This window comes from Perca fluviatilis, chromosome 8 (genome assembly GCF_010015445.1).
Source record: "Perca fluviatilis chromosome 8, GENO_Pfluv_1.0, whole genome shotgun sequence".
NCBI lineage: Eukaryota > Metazoa > Chordata > Actinopteri > Perciformes > Percidae > Perca > Perca fluviatilis.
In genome coordinates, this window is record NC_053119.1 from 10546217 (window position 1) to 10563524 (window position 17308).

Consider the following 17308-nt stretch of genomic DNA (forward strand, 5'->3'; position numbering starts at 1 on the left):
TAATATATTGGATTCATGTTAAGACATTTTAATTTGGAAAAAACCTTCATAAATTAACTATAATTTGGTGGCCCCCCTGCAGTGACTCTGAGGACCCCCCAGGGCTCCCGGACCCCCTGTTGAATTTCTCTGTGATAGATTGTCATGAAATTTTGAACACGCATTCATGTTCCCCAGAGGATGAATCGTACTACCTTTTGGTGATATTCTAACTTTTATTATGATATTTAATACATACATTCATATCCCAGTTTCAGGATGAGATGGGCCATCATCAGGTCAAAAATAATTAATTTAAAATGATTATACCTGCAGATGTTAGCATTTAGCTTAAAGCACTGCTATGTCCAAGTACAGCCTCACAGAGCTGCTAGCGTGGCTGTCGACTCTTGTCTAGTCACAGATGACAAAGTTACCATTTCATCTTTCATGTAAGTACTGTATTATTCTTTTAAATAATTTGTTTAGATGTATTTAGTTACTCTGTGTTACTTTGATGTGCACTCCTGATATATAAAATGAACAGTAAAGAGACAAAAGAGACACTCATGGCACACATTTAGATTTAAATGTACTTTAATTGATGATCACCAGGCTGTTTCCCTTTTACAATGAATCTGCAGTAGTTCTAGTTTTACCAGTTAGATTTAAAGAGACAGAGAGATATTGAATATTGCGCTGAGGAAGAAAAACATAACTAAGATTAATACAATGCAAAAAAAAGAGAGAGAGAGAATCAAACAGAACTACCAATACAGCGTCTTCTTAACAACATGTTAATATGGCAAACAATAAAAGCACAGCCCAGTATTATATTACGGTAGGTCATTTCAGTACCAGTTAAGACAATTTGCTCTTTTTTTTTTCAAATATACCTCTTTAAAATATCATTGCATTTTTTTATTATTATTATTATTATTATTATTATTATTTCCATGTTAAACAATTACATTCAGGATTATAACTAAATAAATCACATGCAGAGAGATTAGATGGACAGATGACACCATATTTTGATCAAATGAAATCTTCATTTCAATGCAGGTATGGCGATGAAAGTGAACTAAAAGATGCCATTTTTTTTCTTTATCTTTTCTGTATCTTGTCAGCGTTTTGTGTAGTTTGCTTGTTTCAAACAGTAGTTAGCAGTTATGATCATACTCTCACTAAAACCAGCTAAAATGAACAGGTGTCACAAGAAGGATAGTTTGTTATATCTTTCAGATTTGTTCTCTCTAGAGCGATATGTACAAATCTGTGCACAGTACATAAATGTGCATTTGTTTAATTTCATCGATGGTTTTTGAGTCTGCATGTGTTTCAAGTCATATTCAGGAAAAGGAAAAGTACTATTAGTACTATTTATGTGTTTCTGTTAATATGTTTGTTACGGGATCTCGGTTGCTTTCTGTCATGTCAGAAATCAAACTTCTTCTTCTGGAGCAGAACCGTGCTATCTGCTCTCATGCTGTGCTCCCTAAAATGTATTTCTGTCCAGGCTGGTGTGACTGTTTGTTTTGTTGTTGTTGTTGTGGTATTTATTGTTCTCTCTCGTTTTGATCCAGCAGCATTCGCATGGTAGTACCAACTCTACATTCACAAAAATAGATCTCCTCTATAGTGCATTCAGCTTCTGTATAGTCATACAGTTCAGTATTGAGGGATTCACAGCGTTCTACTGATGCTTTGAAAATCTCAAAGCTGGGTATTTGGAATCTGCCAACTTAAAAACATTATTCAAAGACAGTACAACATATCAGACCTTAAAAAGCTTCTTCCTGGCTATTTGGACACATTTCCATAGAGCATCGAAGAGGGGCTAAAAAGGACCTTTTGCTTGTTTTCAAGGGAGTCATTTTGAGCCTTCTCTGTCCCCCCCAGTGTGCACGTCTTAATGTGCCCTTCAGTTAATCAACTTCTTCAAGACTAGGGTGTATATTTGTGCGTGCCCAGCTGTTTAATATACAACCTGCATCCAACTCAGATTCTCCCTAGTGGGATGACAAAAAAAAACTGTCTTCCTCTGAATCATCACACACACAAGATGCATATCAAGGCTTACACAGTGCATAATGGACATGTATAATTTTAAGGGAGGCCAGGCGGAGCAAAGAGCACGGAGGCGGCTTTGGAAGATGAGGTATAAGGTAGTGTGAGTTTTACAGGGAAAGAAAATGGCACTGGTGCCAGGCTAGCGCCCGCGGACAACGCACTCTAGCTTTCTGTGGCGTTTGCTCCATTTTCTGAATCAGATTGGGAGAAAGAATGGAGTAAATTTTAAACTGTGCAAGCAGAGCATCCTCCCTGCTTTAGGTCTGCAACATCCTAACAATCAATCTGTCATCAATAGAAATCCAGGCCTCCTCTCCTCCATCGCCCAGCCTGACTCGTCCCCTAGTTTCATATCAGTCCTTACAAAACAAAAATAACAATCATGCGGTGAGCCATCTTGGCAGAAATGTAATTCTTATTAGGGCAAAAAAATTTATAATAATCACAATTGTGTTTGTGTTTGCTTCGCAGCACAAATGTGGAGAAAATGAAACCAGAATTAAGAAATTAAGATATAAAACTTGGCCACATGTAAATTTAATGTGAGCGTATGATTGACTCTCCAATCTGGCTGTGATCAAGCAGAAAGACCTTTCATACTGAACCCACAGAAAAGTCCCTCGCCACGTCACCGTCAGAAACGAACCGTGCCGTGTTATAAAACAGCAACCCAGTGTGTATCGTATGCTCACACACACACACACAAGACATTCCTACTTTATATCAGTACAATCATAATCATTCATGCGCATTCTATAAATATTACTCTGGGATTCATATTAGGTAGTTGCTTCATAATTAAGATGTCCCTTGCTTAACAGCAAGCTCAGTTTGGAGGAACGTCTTGTACATTATGTTATAATACGATGCGACCACACTCACTCTCTGTGCTTCAACTGCAAACATAATCCAACTTCTAAACTCTCAGAAAGGTGCACTCCTATTTAGTGCAATATTTTGCTCAAAGACATTCATAGTTGTTTGAAAGTGGCATTTCAGAATGTGGGGTTAATGCTGAATTGGATTACATAGCTCCAAAGTAGTATCCAGTGTACTATTTCAGTGTGGATAAGGTTTGTTTGTGTACTGTATGAACTGATTGGTCCTCTATTTCAAAGTTGACTATCTGGTTTCTCTGTACCCTGGTTTCTGGATCTGCTTAATAATGGCTGACATGTCCTTAATATACCCCCCTCTCTCCAAAACCACAAGCTAAAGGCACATGAATGAAACCTCCTGTTACACACTTCACACTTTTTGTCCTGAAAAATAACCCTAATAATAAATATTAATATTGCAGTTCCCACTGGCATAACACTCTCTGAAGGGTATAGCGGACCAGCTTCCATTGCTACATTTTTCACAGGTCACTGCTTTTCTTTTTTTTCTTTTTTTCGATCGCTTTGTGATATTGACAGAGACGGTAAAATGTAGCTGAACAGGAGGAAATGACAGATAATCTTAATTAAACCTTCTCGAATGCATCATCAAAAACGCTGCATTCGCCTCATAAGTTGCTGCATCATCACAAAATATATAATTTATTGAACATAACCTCTGTATTGATATAGAAACAGTAACCCTATATGTATACTGGAGTACATACAACCAACAAAGAGCATGATAAAGACTTAAAGAGGAACCATTACATCCAGAAGAGATAGGATTAGTGTACAAACACCGTCCATTTGCCTGGCGCCTATTGAATTCACTTGAGCATAGACAGCCAAATAGTGTAGTAACCTAGCTACACTATACTGCATTCCACACTTGAAGGCTGGCTAAAGAAAGGATTAACCCTATGTAGTTCTCAAAGAGTCCCAGCTAAAACGCAAGCATCATGCACCAGCTAAGCTGTGAGAGCCAAGAAGAAAGATTTCACATGGTGGCAACTTCAGGCACCTCCTAAAACTTCACCACAAATGACGAGAAGGAACGTATATATATAATTTTTTTTATGTCTTTTACATAACATCAATTTATGTCATTATTGAGTTAATCCAAAAGCTACTGTAGCGTGATCAGAACTGCAAAGGATGAGCACCAATGGCAAATAAACCGATAAATGTCTACTCTTCTAAGAAACACTGCATACAGTCTCAACAAATTATTGATCACTGATGAATTTAGGAGACATTTTGGAGAAGTTAACTAATAACTTCTGTTTTAACAGTGTTTGGCACTTGTTTTGGCCTTTTGGAGGAGAAATTTACCACTTGGGAGTATTACATTTCCGAGTTAATTGTGATTTGTGCCAAACAGTTTACGAACTACACCTTACTAATCTATAGTTTAACTGTAGCATTATGCATTTCTGGGATAATGATGTCCATTTGTCTAGTTAGATTTATGAGGCAAAGAAAGCGTGATTATGCTATTAAATATGTTTTTGAGTACTTGTTTACGAGGTATGTTAGGACAGACCCCACGGTCACAGAGAGCATAAACCCAGAGTTTAGACTTCGATTTCAGCTAAAAGAATCTAGTGTATTGAGGGTTGCAGCAAATGCGTTTGAGACTGGTACCATGAGAGCGAGAAGCTTTCAAGAAGCAGAGAGTGCTGTTCACTCTCACTCCGCCTCCATTGAGAACAGATGACGTGGGGGGTGGGGTGGGGGGGAAGCCAAGCTAGCCTCGTCAAGCTCAGAACTCGATCTTGCAGGCAGGGAAGGATTCGTCCTGCATGACTACGGTGCTGCTGGAGGCCAGAACCATGATGTTCAGGTCCTGCTGCCTCTCGTGGGTCTGCTGGTACCAGTCCCGGGTCACCTCTGTGTCATGGGTCGGGATCAGAGTCACCTGAAGGGGACATGAGGAAACAAAATTAGAGGGAGAGAGTAGGGAGGAAGTGAGGGGGATAAGATTACTGGTAAAACAAATTCAAGAATGGAAACAAATAGTTCAACCCACTCCATCACTCCTTAGACCTGTCAGGGAGAAGAACAGCAAAAAAGAAGTGCAATTTCACAGACTGTGTCCCATCGGTGAGGTTCTCCAACAGAACCAGAACAGCTGGCTGCTATGCACGGCTGTGGCTATTTATAGCGTCCAGGTTATGACATACTATACTATACTATACTATACTATAAATGTTTGAGTTCTGAGTTTAAAGTCAGTATTCTGACTTTAAAGTGCCCATATTATGAAAAAATCACTCTTTCTGGGATTTGGGGGTGTTATTTTGTGTCTCTGGTGCTTCCACACGCATACAAACTTGGAAAAAAACAACATCCATGCTGTTTTGAGTTAGATACGGGTTTCTGAATGTAACCTCCAGGTGAGCTGTTCAAAATCTGCAGGGTTTTCTACGTCACTAGCCGAAACGAGGGGGGTAAACCATGCTAGCGGTTAGCCCCCTTGTTCTCAATGGCAAAACACTGCTACAACACACACAAGTTCACCATAATCTACAAAAGAACTTCTTACATGTCCCTCTTCTGCAGGTATTCCACGCAAAGTTAGAAGTGCGCCCTCATTTAGAAGAAGTCTCCCAGCTAATCGTGCCTTGTACTTACTGTAGTTAGAGAAACAGCTAGCTAGCAATTGTGATCCTTACCTAGCTACTGCGCATGTGCGAATCCCAACAAAGATGGTACAGAAGTAGGATGTGTCACTCTGTAGCTAAAATAGAGCCCTGGACACACGGGGTGAACAGAGGAGCTGCAGCAATGTGCAGTACAACAAAAATATGGTGTTTTTTTGATAATTAAACCATGTAAACCTATTCTGGTACAACCTCAAAATACAATTATGAACCTGAAAATGAGCATAATATGAACACTTTAAACGTGACTTTTTGACTTACTTTTTGACATACTATACAATTACTTTTTATAACTTTATGACATACTATACTATGACTTTTTATAACTTTTTATGACATACTATACCATGACTTTTTATGACATACTATACTATGACCTTTTATGACTTTTTATGACATAGTATACTATGACTTTTTATGAAATACTATACTATAACGTTTTATGAAATAATATTCTATGACCTTTTGTGTGACTTTTTATGACATACTATGTGTATAGATTTTAGACGTCATCATTCCAACCCTGTCAACACTACAGTTAATGGTCAGGATGTAGAAATAGTTGAAACGTACAAGTACTTGGGCACTATAATTGATAATAAGCTTACCTTTGAATGTAACACCAATATGCTGTGTATAAAAAGCCAGCAGCGCCTTTTCTGTCTGAGGAAGCTGGCTCAATTCGAGGTAGACAGGTCCCTGATGACTTTGTTTTATAGATCTTTTATTGAGTCGTTTTTTTACCTTTTCTTATATATATGTATATATATATATATCTGCATCTCTCAATCTAAAACAAAAAATGCATTGACAAAGGTAATCAAGGTCTGTAGCAGTATCACGGGTACTCAACAAAAAAGTCTGTCCTGTCTGTGAAGAAAGCAGACAGCACCACCCCATGCACCTAGAGTTTCAAATACCCATTAGTTCAAACCAACAGATATAAACTCTCCTTCATACCCTCAGCCATCTCACTGCTAAACTCAAACAGGATACGGTAATATCAGCTTGACCACAACCACGCTCGATTAATATGTCTTTTTTAATTTGAATTAAGTTTAAAAATGAAGGTCAAATTTGTTTTGTTTTTTACATTTTTGATATTTAATGTATTGTTGTATGTTGATTTGTATTGATCTTGTGTATTTGTCCAATTGAAACAATTGCCCCTCTGGGGACAAATACAGTTCTACTTGACTTGACTATAATATGACCTTTTTATGACATACTATGCTATGACTTTTGGACTCACCACACAGACACCATCACTAAGACAACGGCTGTTCTTCCTCCACTGGCTGAAGGGGTTCAACATGGACTCCAAAATACTCTGCAGCTTCTAAAGGTGCACCATTGAGAGTTTACTGACCAGCTGCATCACTGCCTGGTATGGCAGTTGCACTGTCCTCAACTGTAAGGCTCTAAAGAGGGTGGTGAAAACTGCTCAGCACATCACCAGGACGGAGCTGCCCTTCATGGAGGACCTCTACACCCAACGGTGCAGGAAGAAGGCCAATATGATTATCAGTGACCCTAGCCACAAACTGGTCTGCCTGCTGCCATCCGGCAGACAGAGCCGCTGCATCCGATCAAGCACCACCAGTCTCAGAGACTTTTGATCTTCTAAATGCTGAGTATCACTGTGACTTTACATTATATTGTCAATTTACCTTTATATACATTTACTTACTGTTTTACATACTGTTTTTATATAGTCTAATTATACATATAAGTACTGTCTACCAGAAATATAAATTATTTTTATATTATTTTATGTTCTCTCTATATTTCAACTTTGCACAATTTTATATTTATATCTAATGACCATTGTTGGAGGGATCTTAGATTTCCATTGCCAACAATTGATTCTCTGTAATTGTTGTACACATGTCAATAAAGAACTTGAAACATTTGACTATTTAATGACATTTTAATAACATACTTATGATTACTTTATATTTTTTGTGACAATTTTATGACATACTATACTATGATCTTTTTATGACATTTTATGAAATACTATACTATAACTTTTTATGACCTATGAAAAGTCACAAAAAGTCATAGTATAATGACATACTATACTATGACTTTTTTATGACTTTAATGACATACTATTGTTATAATATACTATAAACATACTATACCATGAATATTTTATGACTTTATGACATACTATACTATGACTTTCAATGACTTTTTATGACATACTTTACTATGACTTTTATGAATTTTTATGAAATACTATACTATGACCTTTTTATGACATACTATAGCCTACTATGACTTTTTATGACATGAAAAGTCAGAAAAAGTCATAGTATAGTACGTCATGAAAAGTCATAAAAAGGCATAGTATAATGACATATTATTCTATGACTTTTTAATGATTTTTTATGACATACTATACTATGACTTTTTTATGATTTTTTATGACATTCTATACTATGACTTTTTATGACTTTTCATGACATTTTATACTATGACTTTTTGACTACTTTTTATGAAATTCTATACTATGACCTTTTATATGACTTTTTATGACGTACTATACTATGATTTTTTTATGTATGGATGCTGAGAATATGAGAAACAGACAGACTGATGAAGGAACATACCTGTAAATTGGAGCCCCACTGAGCTTTGCCCTCCAGCAGGGCGTCCAGGGCTCCACGGCTGGGCTCTCCGCTGCCCGGATCGTTCCCGCTCACCACATAGTACGCAGCTCGCACTCTCTTGAAGAACTCCTGGTCCACATTCTTGGCACTGCAGTGGTTGGGCACATAGGCCAGGTCGACATAGACGGGTGGTCCAGGGGGGACGGCCAAGCTAGTTTTCTGAGAGTTGTTACCTTGGGGTGAGCAAAGATATAAAACCGCATTAGAGGGCAATAATAGTACTTGCGCTGCAGTAGCAAAGAACAACTTTTTCCTCAACTGAATAAATTACATTCTGTTCACTAATTTATTCATAAAAATCAATTATTCTGTAAAATATGACCACAATGTATCATTGCACCTTTACAGAATAAAGTCTGTGCACATCCATCATTCTAATGTGCTCCTACTTCCTTTTTGAGTTATATTTTCTGTTTAATGTTAAGTACATCATTGTACCTCCTGACAGCACAATGTTTAATGACCACAATCTGTTGCTTGTCTGTATTAAGTGCAGACTTACGACAGTTGCAAACAGAAAGGCAATGTTCAAAATGAGCTGTAACAACATAGACTAACATTAACATAATTGCGTCAACAACCCAAAATAACCATATTTACTGAAATAAAGAAATGTAGAAATACCAGTCAACTAGTTTCATTTGACAAAATCTTATCAAATAAACAGCATATGTACAACTTTCTAAATGGTACTGTATCTACTGATGCAAGCATCATTCTTTTTATGTCAGTGTAGTTAGGTGAATTTTAATTAAGAGCTTAATCTCATTTAAATAATTGGAGTGAACTAACAAACACTGTGTTTAGATTGCATTAACAGCATGCTTTTTTTAATTAGCATGTAAATGTGGCTAATGGCTGAAATTTCATTTGATCTTTAGGTCTTAACATTTACTTCTAACTTAATGTTTATTGTCGAAAAGATTCCAATATCAAGTATTTTATCAATATCTCAAATATGATTTCTGAGTTTCTGACTAAATTTGATGAGTTGAATCAACCCAAGAATAATTTCAGGGTAAATTATGTTGTGTTGCAAGATGTGAAGATGTTTACACACCTGAACTGCTCTTGACACCATTGACCAAGCCTTTCCCCGGGTTGAGGATCTCGCTCCTGGAGCCTTGGGTCTCAGACATTTTGATCAGTCTGGAGCTTCTGTCTGTGTCCTTCCTCCTAAGGGAGGCTGATCGAGGTGAGGCGGAGTCCTTGGAGGTCTGCTTCACTGGAGTAGAGGACCTCTTCCTGACTTCCCCCTTACGTGCGGGAGAGGCCGACTTGGGTTTGCCCTTTCGGAGGCCCTTGGTGGTCTTGTGCTCCTTTTTAAGAAGTTTCTCTGTGCTGCTGTGGTCATTGAGAAGAGCCTCTGGATCTACCATGCACACATCTGGATGGGGAGGGTGGGGATGAGGGTCCTTCATCGGGGTGGGTGGGGGGTCATGAGTCTTCTGAGCGGACCTTGGTGATGGGGGATGGTGACCACCCCCAGCTCCAGATAATTTGTCCACCGGCAGGTGTTCAGCGTCTTCGTCTGAGTCCAGATTTCCTTCAGCTGTTATGGATGGACACTCTTCGGTTTCTGGAGGGACGTCAGAATCGGACTGCGAAGGCAGCGACTCGCTCACTGATGTCGGAGGTGTTTCCTCTCCAGCTAACGTCACAGCCAAACCAGAGGACATGGCGCCGGGCATCTGTTGTGGCCCGTGTCCAGGGTCTCCATGGTAACTCGGAGTGTGGTGGTGCCTCTGCTTGTGCGACCTCCTTTTCACAGAGTGTTGCTCCTGATCGTCCTCGTCCCCTTCCTGGGAGTGGTCACTGCGGTTGTCCTCTTTGCCCTCACCCTCGTCACTGGAGAGCGGATGAGGGCTCGGGTTGATGAACGATGGAGAAAGTTCTCCTTTGCGATGTTTGTATTCGCAGGAGGAGTAGCCTGGAGGGGAGGCAGAGGAGGAGGTGGCTCCGGTGTTCAAGTCAGAGGGACGATCAGCCCTTACTGCTTCTTTGCTAGCTGTTTCTGTGTGATAGATATCTATTGAGGAGGTCATAGAGGTACTGTGGACACTGGTCATCCATTCCATCGCTTCCATTGCTTCCTCATCCTCTTCCTCATCGTCATCACCATAACCTGGAGGAGGGGCACTTGGGCAGTCTTCAGGCCTCTGTAGAAGCTCCCAATCGGATATACTGCTCCTTCTCCTAACCTCTAATCTCTCTGGTGGCTTCTCCAACAAGGTTTTCTCCTCTACTCTTTCTGCCTCTCCTTTTCTACCATCGTCTGCTTTTTCACATATCTTTGGATGTGCTGTTGCCTTCTTTTCGTCTGTGCTGTCTTTACACTCCTTTTCCTCAAGTTTCTTTTCCTCTATTTTCTGCTTGACTTGACTAGCAGTCTCTGTCTTGTCATCTTTACTTGACACCTTTGCATCTTCCTTCAATGGTGCAATCGCTCCGTTCGTCTTTTCCTCTTTTACCTCTGGTGTTTTCCCTTTTTTCTCTTTCTCCTCCTCTGTTTTGGACACGTCTGTTGTGGCACATGTGATTTTGCTAGCTCCACTATCACTCAGGGAAGTAGGTGAGGTTGCCTGTTGAGTTGTTTCCATCACCATTTCAGGTTTAGACACACCAGTAGTAGAGGCGATGGTGATGGTCTTCGTCTCTGTGGACTGTGTGGTACTTTCTACCACATATGACGCAGTTATCGATGAAGAACTTTCCTTTTGCTCAGCCACTTTGATTTTTTGACATTCAATACGGCATGGTAGGGTGCTGTCCTCCATTTCAAGTGTAACAGGCTCCTCGTCTTCTGATGACTCCTGGGAAACCTTGTCAGAGGAGTCAGCCCTTTGGAGGGGAGAAACATCAAAGCGAGCCTCTGATGTGGATAAGCTGTCTGACACCCTTACTGCTTCGACACTTTGTGCTGCAGAGGTTGTAATCTTAGTTTCTAGCATATAAAAACTATCAGTGCTTGATTTTGTTTCAGGCTTTGCAGAACCGCTTTGAACCTCAGTCTGTTTGGCAGTGGTAGACAAGACTGGAGTTGATGGTTTGGTCTCATCAAACTGGCTGGGTAAAGACACTTTTGTTGCAGGCTTCGTCGTCACCTCCATGTACTCATCTCTCTGAAACCCTCCGAAGCAGGAGCTTTTAGGCTCTGTCGTGAACGAAGGCTCTTCTTTGGCTAGAGGTACTGCAGAGCTTGATATCGTCGTGAAAGTTTTAACTTTGTCTTCAAACTGTTGGCTCAAAGGGGCAGAAGTTGAGGGTAAGGACGAGTAACTGTACGACGTGGAGGAGTATGTTGAAGTAGAGTATGTTAAGGTGGTGTACGTGCAAGGTGATGAGGCAGTTTCCTCATGTTTTGTGGTGATATCTAGGGTCTGCCGCTCATCTAGACTTTCTTCTCGAAAGTCACTTTGGCTGTAATATTTATCATCGCTTAGCTTGGATAGCTGGGAGGCATCTGAGAGCACCAATGTTTCTTTTTTATCTTCCTTCAATTCTACTTGACTCTCCTCACTGTAATAATGCTCAGAATAACCTCCAGATCTATTCTGTCCAATGTCTGCATAGCTACTTCTTAGAGGAGGGGAAGGACTAGATGTAGTCTTGGACATGGACTCTGAATAGTCAGTTGGCAAAAAGCTGCCTGACAAGCTGCTTGTGGATGTTGGTTGAGAAGTTTCCTTTTCCAAAAAGCGTGGCGATAGAGACACTCTGTCATCATCTCCTTTTTCTGACTGTGGCACTTCATACGAGGTGAAATCCTCTGCTGATGACAACCTTCTCTTTGTGGTTGGTTCAGGAGACAAATCTTTTTCATCTGTGTCCTCTGCTTTCTTTGTTTCAGGAAGTTTTGGAGCATCTGATGTAGCGAAACCGCTTTCATCCATTCTGTGAGCACTTGGCTCTGGTGACAGAGTTATTTTACCTACATCTTCACTCCTTGTCTCCGGAAGTTTGGATGTGGCTGTATCATCTTCTCTGACTGGTTTTGTTTGAGGAGATGGTGGTTTTTGACTCATGTCCTGCTTGTCTGAAGTTGAGGCATCATCAGGTGTTGGTTTACAGACGGTTTCCTTTTTGAGGAAGCTTGATTCAGGCAGCTGAGACTTTTTATTTGAGTCCTCTACCTGTTCTAACGTAGCACTATCACCAGAGCTACGTCTGCACATTTCTTTTTCAGACTGTTCTCTGGCACCCTTTTCCACATCTACATCACTTAGTTCCTCCTCTTCTCCCTCGTCCTCCTCATCTTCGTCTTCATCATCATCATCAACATTGAAATCTTCCCCTTCTACAAGTAATCTTTTATCTATTAGGCTCTCTTTTCCATCAGGAAAGTCTAACATTGATTTACAAGAGGCAGAGCTGCTAATTTGACTATTGTCAGATGCCAAAACATTATCGTCTATTTCATGTCCTGAAAATGTGGCAGCAGATGCAGTCCTTAAATCATTTGAAGTTTCTACTTTCTCTAAAGGTGATGCTTGCTGAGGTAAAATGTCTTTTTCTGCAGGTGAATGCCGACCAGATGGAGATCCCTCTCTTTCATGAGCAGAGGACTCAATTTTGTCTTCAAGTGACTCAGCAGATTTTTCTTTCTCTTTTTCTGTTGTTCTCTTTTCTGTGAATTCTCCAAAAGCTACGGGAGCAGCTGAAACATGTGTAACAAGATCCGATTGGCTACATGACAGAGAGGGTGTTTCTTGTCTTAATGATACGCCTGCTGATTGAACAGCGCTGGCAGAAACCGTGTCACTTTCTCCTGTAGGCCCTGTTTGAAAAGCTGCTGCTGCTGTTGCGGCACCTTTCTTCATATCGTCTTTCTCTTTCTCTGATTTCTCAGGTTTATCCTCTTTGGGACTGAAAGAATAAGACTCAGCAGCCTGGGACATTTTGTTATCTTGAATGTCTACGGATGAACAGCTCTTGTCAACATAAGGTGTATCTGGTCTCTCTTCTCTCTCACTCTCTTCCTCTTGGCCTTTCTCTCTGTCTTCATATTTAGGTGAGGCACTTTGACTGTGGTGGCTGCTTCTTTCACTCTCTGTGAGGGAAACCGGGCTGTAGTCAACTCTACTAAAGGACAGAGGCTCTTCTTTGTACTGATCATCCAGGAGGAACATGGCTCCTCCAGCCTCTGACTGGCTTGCTCTTCTGTTATCATCAATACCCATATCAGAGGCGTGATCAAAACCTAAAGAAACCTCACTTTCTTCTCTGGAGTCCAAGTCCGAGTCCTTTGGAATAGGCTTTTCATACGGGTCGTATTTGGACGCGCAAAAGGTTTGTTCTTCGTCTGTGAGGCTTTCCTTTTCCGAGGTCATTTTTGCAGTGTCTGATTTTACAACTTCAACGTGGCTGACGTCCTCGGAATCCAACATAAAATACGAACAAGGCTGTGATAATCTTGGAGAAGCCACCTCTCGCTCTCCTTCCATCTCCCTCTCTGCTTCCTTTTCTGGTTTCTCATCCAGCTTTGTCTTTTCTGTAGCACTGACTCCTGAGCTTGTCTGGGACGGTATTTGTTTCTCTTGTTGTGGTGTTTCCTCAACACTGGACTGGCTCTCAGTGCTCGAGAGCGTAGAGCTCCTGGGTTGACTGTCAGTGCTTGATACTGTAGACAACACAGGCTTTTTCTCAGTTGAGTCTGACATTGGTTCTGCTTTAGCTGCTGGGACATCAGAAGCCATTTCTTGTTTGGGAATAGAGGTTGTCTCCTCCTTTGGTGTGATAATTTCAAAGGAGGGCTCCGGCTTGGCAAGTGGTGCAGCTGTAGTTTCTGTTTTCACAACATCTTTGCCCATTTCAGGCGAAAGCATGGATTCTTCTTTGCTAAACTCTTTGATGTCTTCATCAATAGAGGGCTCCTGCATTGTAAGTATCGGTATGATCACTGTCGTCTGCTCTGATATTTGGAGTTTAGTTTCGTCACTTGTCTGTGGTTTTTGGGATGAGGCCAGACCTGCAGGCGAGATGTCATGTTCTGAGTCGCTCGGCTTCACTGACAAAGGTCTCGAGCCTGCTCCTCCCATACAAATGTCCTCCTCATCTTCATCTTCCCTGTCTTCATCGGAGGACTGAACCACAAATGCAGGTTTGTAATCGGACTTGGATGCCATTGCTGCATCTCCTAATACTGTCTGTGCAGGTTGTTTAATTGCTTTGTCCAGGTCTTTCTCTTGCAACTCCTCTCGCTCCCATTTCTCCTCCTTGGTTTGGTCTGCATCAGAGGACTCTTTCTCAGTTATTTCATCTGTCTTCTTGTCAGCAACATCCTTTTTTTGAATCATCTTTTCATCCTCTTCTGGTCTTGTCTTTTCATCTTTTGTGTCATCAGTCTCATAGGTGTATTCTTTTTCTTGTTCCTTTTCCATTTTCTGTTCTTTGCTCAGTTCAGCAACATGTGTGTCGTCTTTTTCTTTATCCATCTTTTCGTCTTGACTAATAACCGTTGCATCTTTGTCTTGCTCTTTTTTCTCCTCCTGGATGTGGCTGGGTGACACACAAATGTCATCTTTCAGTGGTTTTAGGTCTTCACTTGATGTGGTTACAGAAGTATCTTGCTGCATTTCTGTTGATGTAGCGCCAAACGTTTCCTTCTCTTTCTGAGTTCCAGTAAGCTTATCAGAGGTTTCTTCCTGTATATGCTTGTCACTTACGCCACAAATATCTTCCTTTTTAGTTTTCTCCTCTTCCAAAGTCTGAGACACGGGAAGATCTACCTCTTTTATATCATCCTTCTTAGATTCAGACTCAAAAGGATAATCATCTTTTCCTTTTTTCTCATCTTTGGCACTGAATGTTGGAGTGTACATCTCCTTCTCTGTCTCCTGTTTAATGGATTCAGCTTCACAACTGCCCTGTTTAACTTCGACCTCGATGGTTTCAACTTTAGATGACTCTTCCTCTTTCTTGGGCTGCTCAACACTGGCGTCTGTTTCTTTCTCCTTTATTATTGTATCTTTTTCAGTTTCTTTACTCTTAATTTCCTCCAGAATTGGTTTGTGATCAGAGATATCAGACTTCTCCTCAGACATGTCACCTATTTCCACCTCTTTGTCATCCGTCATGGTTTTGACAGAAGTATCATCTATCTGCTCTTTGCTGGATACAACATCAGAACTCTTTTCTTTCTCTTTTTCCATTTCTTCCTCTTTTACTTTCATTCCTTTATCACAAAAGTCATATTTGGGGATTTCTTTTGCCTCCTCTTTGAATTTTACATCAGATGTAACATCTTTCGACTCTACCTTCGTTTCCTCATCTGCAGGGGTTTTTACACCAGCAGCGCCTTTGCTTTCCTCCTCGGTAGGTTTGATACCAGACATGTCAACCTTAAGTATTACTGTATCTTTTTCTTCCTTGATAGGTTTGATAGCAACACTATGATCTTGAATTGACACTTCTTCAGGGAAAGTTTCCTCCTTATCTACTGCTTTCTCTGTTTCTTCTTCTGTCGTTGATTTGACAGCACAAATATCTTCACTGATTTCTTTCTCCTTTTCATCTTGCGTGGTGGGTTTAGCAACAAATCCGTCCTTGGATGTTTGGACAGCAGAAATATCTTCGCTCATCATTACATCCTCTTCCTCCATCTTGGCGGGTTGGACAGGAGAAGTGACATCTTTATCTTTCTTTGTTTCTTGCCCCTTTTCGTCCTCCATGACCGGTTTGACGGCTTCCTTAAATGTTTCTTTTGCCTCTACCTTGGTTGATGCGGCATAGAAATCGTCATCTTTACATACTTTAACGTGCTCTTCCTCCACCTTGGTACATTTTATGGCAGCAGTATCATCTTTACTTTCCTCTTTTTCTTCTCCAAGTGTTGGTTTAACAGTAGAAGTATCTTCCCCACTTGGAAGTGGTGGAACTTGCGTGGTGGGTTTAGCAACAAATCCGTCCTTGGATGTTTGGACAGCAGAAATATCTTCGCTCATCATTACATCCTCTTCCTCCATCTTGGCGGGTTGGACAGGAGAAGTGACATCTTTATCTTTATTTGTTTCTTGCCCCTTTTCGTCCTCCATGACCGGTTTGACGGCTTCCTTAAATGTTTCTTTTGCCTCTACCATGGTTGATGCGGCATAGAAATCGTCATCTTTACATACTTTAACATGCTCTTCCTCCACCTTGGTACATTTTATGGCAGCAGTATCATCTTTACTTTCCTCTTCTTCTTTTTCTTCTCCAAGTGTTGGTTTAACAGTAGAAGTATCTTCCCCACTTGGAAGTGGTGGAACTTGCGTGGTGGGTTTAGCAACAAATCCGTCCTTGGATGTTTGGACAGCAGAAATATCTTTGCTCTTCATTACATCCTCTTCCTCCATCTTGGCGGGTTGGACAGGAGAAGTGACATCTTTATCTTTCTTTGTTTCTTGCCCCTTTTCGTCCTCCATGACTGGTTTGATGGCTTCCTTAAATGTTTCTTTTGCTTCTACCTTGGTTGAAGCAGTATCATCTTTACTTTCCTCTTCTTCTTTTTCTTCTCCAAGTGTTGGTTTAACAGTAGAAGTATCTTCCCCACTTGGAAGTGGTGGAACTTGCGTGGTGGATTTAGCAACAAATCCGTCCTTGGATGTTTGGACAGCAGAAATATCTTTGCTCATCATTACATCCTCTTCCTCCATCTTGGCGGGTTGGACAGGAGAAGTGACATCTTTATCTTTCTTTGTTTCTTGCCCCTTTTCGTCCTCCATGACTGGTTTGACGGCTTCCTTAAATGTTTCTTTTGCTTCTACCTTGGTTGAAGCAGTATCATCTTTACTTTCCTTTTTTTCTTTTTTCTCCAATTTATTTTTGTTGTTTTAACAGTAAGTATCTTCCCCAACTTGGAAGTGGTGGAACTTGCGTGGTGGGTTTAGCAACAAATCCGTCCTTGGATGTTTGGACAGCAGAAATATCTTCGCTCATCATTACATCCTCTTCCTCCATCTTGGCGGGTTGGACAGGAGAAGTGACATCTTTATCTTTCTTTGTTTCTTGCCCCTTTTCGTCCTCCATGACCGGTTTGACGGCTTCCTTAAATGTT

At 40.7% G+C, this 17308-nt stretch overlaps 1 protein-coding gene across 5 annotated transcripts in view; it reads right to left on the bottom strand.

The window, feature by feature from the left end:
- Positions 1-558: 558 nt before the first annotated feature.
- map1ab (microtubule-associated protein 1Ab) overlaps positions 559-17308 on the bottom strand; it is an 86011-nt gene continuing 69261 nt past the window's right edge. For 2 of the 5 annotated variants that reach the window (XM_039809210.1, XM_039809209.1), the window contains 3 exons: positions 9335-16795; positions 8215-8447; positions 559-4851 (listed from right to left, as the gene is read on the bottom strand). In XM_039809210.1, coding sequence (XP_039665144.1) covers positions 4696-4851; positions 8215-8447; positions 9335-16795 — 7850 coding nt within the window. In that variant the 3' untranslated portion in view covers positions 559-4695. Of the gene's footprint in view, positions 4852-8214; positions 8448-9334; positions 17039-17308 lie in introns of all 5 variants that reach the window. The other 3 variants (XM_039809208.1, XM_039809207.1, XM_039809211.1) reach the window with 2 other exon arrangements.